The sequence below is a fragment of the Talpa europaea genome (genome assembly GCF_964194135.1).
Source record: "Talpa europaea genome assembly, chromosome: 3".
NCBI classification, from domain to species: Eukaryota; Metazoa; Chordata; class Mammalia; order Eulipotyphla; family Talpidae; genus Talpa; species Talpa europaea.
The window spans coordinates 150438602-150443807 of NC_140069.1; the positions used below are offsets into that span (position 1 = coordinate 150438602).

The following is a 5206-nucleotide window of genomic DNA, read 5'->3' on the forward strand; positions in this document are numbered from 1 at the left end:
TGACCCGGGCCCGCGCCGCCCGCCTTATAAGCCGCGCCGCGCGCCCGGGCGCCGCGGGCCCCACTGCAGGCGGTCCGGCCGCGCCCCCCGCCCCGCACGCGCCCCCCGCCCCGCACGCGCCCGCGCCCGCGCCCCCCGCCCGCGGCGGCCCCTGGCCAGGTAGGCGGCGGGCGGGCGCGGGGCCGGGCGGGGGCCGGGCGGGGGCCGGGCGGGGGCCGGGCGGGGGGCGCTGACCCGCTGACCCGCCCCCCCGCCCCGCAGGACCCGCCGGACCCGCCGGACCCGCGATGCCGCGGCTGCACGACCAGCTCTGGAGCTGCCCCCGCCGCGCCCGCGCGCCCCGGCCCCGGGCGGGGGACATGCCCGGCGCGCCCGGCCCGCGCCCCGCGCCCGCCCCGCGCCGCCCCGCGGCCCCCTGGGCCCAGCGCCTGGTCCCGCGCAGCCTCGTGCTGTTCGCCGTGGGCGCCGCGCTGGCGCTCGTGCTGCACCTGCTGCAGGTGCAGCGCCACGTCGCGCTCTTCCCCGAGGACGGCCTGGCCGCCGCCGTGTCCTCCGCCTGGTGGGTGCCCCCCTGCTGCGGCACGGCCGCCGGTGAGTAGCGCGCCCCGGGGGCCCCGCCTCCCCAACTCCCGGGGCGCCCCCGCCTCCCGGGGGCCCTCCCCGGGGAAGCCCTCACATCCCGGGGCGCCCCCCACCTCCCCGGGGGCACCTCCCCCCGGCACCCTCCACCTCCCCGGGGCACCTCCCCGAGGGGCACCCCCACATCCCGGGCGTCTCCCCACCTCCTGGGGGTCACTTCCCCGAGGGCACCCCCCCACCTCCCCAGGACTCCTCCGCCCCTCCCAGGGCGCCTCCGCCCCTCCCCAACTCCCCGGGCCCCCCCTCCCTGCCGCGCCAGAGCCTGACCCGGTCATTGGGCTTCCCTAGTCGCTGGCTGGTGCTGTGGGGGCTTCCCCAGGCACTGGCCGGTGCTAGCACCCCGCGGAGTGGCCCAGAAGCTCCCCAGATGCTCCTGGCCGCTCAGCGCTGGTGGCTGAACAGACGCTCAGGTGCCCCTGCAGCCTCACCTGGCGGCTGTTGGAAGGACACTGAGCCCCGCCCGAGGGACCAGCACCCACGGGCGTGCCTGGCGCTGGCCGCGGCTGCACCCCCCCCTCTGGGGTCCAGCAGTGCCCCGCTCTCTGCCCACTGCGGCACCCGGCGCTGCAGGAACCGTGTCCCGGGGCACAGCCTGCGAGCAGGGCCCCTGCCCGAGCCCCCAGGGTCCCGACGCGGCCCCCGCTCTGTTGAAACCCTTAATGTGGGGCAGGGGCGCGAGCGCTGGGGAAGCCGGCGGAGCCTGTTCCTGCACGTTTGCTGCAGCCTTTGCTGCAGCCGTTTCTCTCGTGGAAGAAACATTTGATCCTGGAAGCGGTCAGGCCGCATTTGTAATTGAAGCTCCAGGGACTTTCGGGGACCGGCCCTCCTCAGGCCCTCCTCAGCCCCTGCTCGGCCCGTTTTCACCGCTTCAGCCGTTAGCCTCAGACGAGGTGACGCTGCAGTGGGGCGAGTTCAGGATACTTTGGGTTTCGTTTTCCAAAACAAGAAGGTGGGGAGGCGGCGCAGGAAACTGAAACTGAAGGTGCTGTTGGCTCGATGCCGGCTGCCTCCGTCCCCCAGCCAGGGTGCGTGGCTTTCCCGGCCGGGGCTGGGCCCGCCCCAGGCTGTGCAGCGTGAGGCTTGTTCTCTCCTCCCCCTGCTCTGACGGGAACTTCCTGGTCAGAGACCACCGGGCTCGCGGGCTCTCATGCATCACCCTCCTCGCTGACACGGGGGGCGGCCAGGGCCCATGCCCATGCCAGGGGAGCAGGGAGACTGGCCACGGGGGTGGGCCTGGCGCGGGCGGGGTGCCATGGTGCCCGGTGGCACCCCACAGGCCAGGCCAGCACCACCCGCCCTGCCCCATGCCACAGTGCCCGCACGGGAGCGGGTGCCGGGTCGGGCTCTGGGATGCATTGCCCTCCCAGGAGCCGAGGTGGCGCTGGCTTTGGGGAGCATGTGGTCCAGGTGCCTCCGCGCAGCCCCGCTGTGGGGTGCGTTCTGGGAAACCACACAGGAGTCGCCTCGTGAAAGGCTGTGGGTAGCTTCTCTGAGACAGGACTGGCCGGTCGCTGAGCTGGCCAGGCTGATGACCGCCTTCCCCTTGCAGCGGTGGTCGGCCTGCTGTACCCCTGCATCGACAGCCACCTGGGCGAGCCCCACAAGTTCAAGCGGGAGTGGGCCAGCGTGATGCGCTGTGTGGCCGTCTTCGTGGGCATCAACCACGCCAGCGCCGTATCCTTTGAAGCACGTTGGAGCTTGTGGGCGGCTGGTCACCGGGCAGCGCTGGCTCATGTGAGCTGGGCGGCCCCAGAGATTGCTTCTCACACCGCAGCAGGGCCTCCTGCTCACTTTGGGGAAGAGCTCCAGGCCAGCGGGGCCCTGCAGCTCCTCAGAGTTGCTGGGTGGTAGCTGTCCTGCTCCGTCCCCGTGGAGACCGGGTGGCTGAGAACCCAGGGCTCCCGGGCCCTTCTTCCAGGAAGCTATGGCCACCTGTCTGCCTCTGCCCCTCCCTGGCTGTGCACGGAAGCCCCCGTCAGGCCTCTGCACCGGCTTCCTGACAGAAGGTTCCTGAATCTGGTGTGGGGCTGAAGAGGCCTGGTTGGGCCAGAGGACAGCAGCCGCGGAGACTGAGGGCTTCTGGCACGCGCCTAGGTTATGCTTTAAAATCTTCAGAGGACGTTTTTAAAGTTACTGATTCTTAAATCTGCTGTACCCCTGTTTTGTGAGCCCGCGGGCGGTGGTAAGGCGGGGAAGCTGGCTCTGGGCGCACGGGCGCGTGGGGCCGCCGCCCTGGACCGGAGGGCGCGCTGGCAAAACACGTCTTCTGTGGTTGAAATGCCAGCAAGGTTTGGCGCCCGTGGCCCCAAAGAACTGCCAGCTGGCTTGAGTGGGGTGTCCCTCTGTCCAGCATGTCCTGCAGCTCCGGGGTGATGAGGTGCAAGACAGTTAAAAACACCTGTTGCTCCTGGGACCTCCGGGTATTGTTTTTAAGTTTTACTAAAAGCTGTTAAAATTTTCCTTAACTTCTCCATCACCAGAAATTGGACTTTGCCAACAATGTTCAGCTCTCCCTGACCCTAGCCGCCCTGTCTCTGGGCCTCTGGTGGACATTCGACCGTTCACGAAGTGGCCTGGGTCTGGGGATCACCGTCGCCTTCCTGGCCACGCTCATCACGCAGCTGCTGGTGTACAACGGCGTCTACCAGTAAGCAGCCCCAGGCGGCCCGCGGGGGGCTCGTGGCTCCTGACGCAGGACGGAGGTTCAGGCCTGGACCCCCGGGGGGGCACCGGCGTCCCAGCCTCACCGGCAGCCCTCTGGCCAGCGTGCGTCTGTGTGTCCTCCCTGTGGGGCGTCCCCGGGAGGATACCCCACGCAGGGTGGCCGGGCACAGACGGGTCCCTCCCTCCTCCAGGTACACGTCCCCGGACTTCCTGTACATCCGCTCCTGGCTGCCCTGCATCTTCTTCTCGGGCGGCGTGACGGTGGGGAACATCGGGCGGCAGCTGGCCATGGTGGGTGTGCGGCCTGCGGCCCCACTGCGCGTCATGGGCGCCGGGGTGGGTCTACCTGGGCCCCGGGCTGCAGTCACCGAGCAGGCACCCGTGGGCGCGGCCCGTGCCTTTAGGTGATCCTTGCTGGCGTTGCGGAGTCGGTGTGGTGAGGAGGGCGGCGAGCTGGTCCTTGGCGCAGACCCTGCTTGGCCGCCCACTCACCTGGCCCCTCCGGGCTGACTGCAGCCTGTTGATCTGGCCGCCCGCACCCAGGCCAGGGCTCGGCCTGACACTGGGGCATGGGCTGCTTGTCGGGAGTCGGCGGGCATGTGCCGGGCGGCCAGCTTAGCCATCCTCAGGTGACGCCGGAACGGTTACTGCTCGTTCCGAAGGGGAGGGTCGGATAGCTGGCCAGGTGGGTGCCGAGGGGACTGGCCCGCCCCCCACGGGTAGCTCACACACCGCTGGTCCTCTGAATGGACCAGGAGCTAGCGAGGGCCTGCGCCCGGGCCCTGCCCTGGACTTCAGCGGAGCCGGGGCGGCGCCGGGTGCTCGGCAGCCATGCCATGTCATCCCCGTGGGCTCCGGGGGGTCGGTCAGCAGAGGGGCGCCTTGTTTCCAGTGCTAGGCGCAACGTCCACCCCCATTCCCCGTGTTCCCGTGGCCTGGCACGTGGGAAGGGAAGGGCTTAGCTGGCATGGATAGAACTGTTGTCCTTCCTTTTGACCTGGGGCCTGGACGTGGGGGGTGAGTGGAGGACCCTGGATTCCGGGAAAGGACATGTCACTGCGGCCCTCCCTGTTGGCCATGGCTATGTGGCCTTGGAGGCACAGGAGCTTGGCCTGCAGGGCACAAACTGGGCAGGCCCCATGCCGGCCTGTCGAGCTCAGGCAGGGGAGCCCACGGGGGAGCGGTCGCTGCAGGCCGGGATGCCCATGGGGTAAGGAAGGGCTGCCTGGGTGGTGACAGCACTGCCAGGAGCCTGTTCACGGAGAGGCGGGTCTCGGGGAGGTAACCGGCAACCAGACCCCGGCTTGCACACACGGATGCAGCTCCATGCAGGCTGTCAGTGTCAGGGCCGGTCACCCTGTGTCCCTCTGTCCATGTGACAGTGACATGCTTTCAGTGGGCCCTCGGCCGGCAGGCCTGAGCGGCAGGCCTTGCCGGCCCCACTCCCGGGAGAGCCACTTGCTGTCCTGGTAGGACTCTGCCCCCAGCAGCAGCGAAACCCCCGGGGCAGAGCTGGCTCTGTCCTGGGGTCTTTATGGGTCTCGTCTCCAGCATCTACCCATCAGTGTCCAGTCCGTTGTGGTGAAGACATGTCCCATCTGACGCTCACCTCCCTGTTTCTTCTTCCACACAGGGCGTCCCTGAAAAGCCGCACAGTGACTGAGCCTCCAGGCCCTGGTTCTGAGGAGGCCGTTGGGAGGGACGCCTAGGCCAGCTGGGTTGGCAGCCTTCTCCTCGAGCATCTGCGTAGACCTGGTGGCTGTGCAGAGACTGGCTGTGCCTGGGCTGGAGTGCGGGTGCCTGCTGGGGGCAGCCGCGGAGTGGTCAGGCGCACCCGGCCTGGCCACCACCTGCCCCGACGCCCAGCGCCCAGCGGGAGGGCAGGCCTTCCCAAGTATTCCAT

The 5206-nt window shown here is 69.7% G+C and overlaps 1 protein-coding gene across 1 annotated transcript; it reads left to right on the forward strand.

Moving 5' to 3' along the window:
• Window positions 1–287: 287 nt before the first annotated feature.
• INSIG1 (insulin induced gene 1) lies at window positions 288–4966 on the forward strand (the record flags this gene model as incomplete). Its single annotated transcript, XM_084230752.1, has 5 exons — window positions 288–591; window positions 2189–2313; window positions 3120–3286; window positions 3495–3594; window positions 4937–4966. The coding sequence occupies 5 exons, from the start codon at window positions 288–290 to the stop codon at window positions 4964–4966; spliced, it is 726 nt and encodes a 241-aa protein (XP_084086878.1).
• Between the last annotated feature and the right edge of the window lie 240 nt (window positions 4967–5206).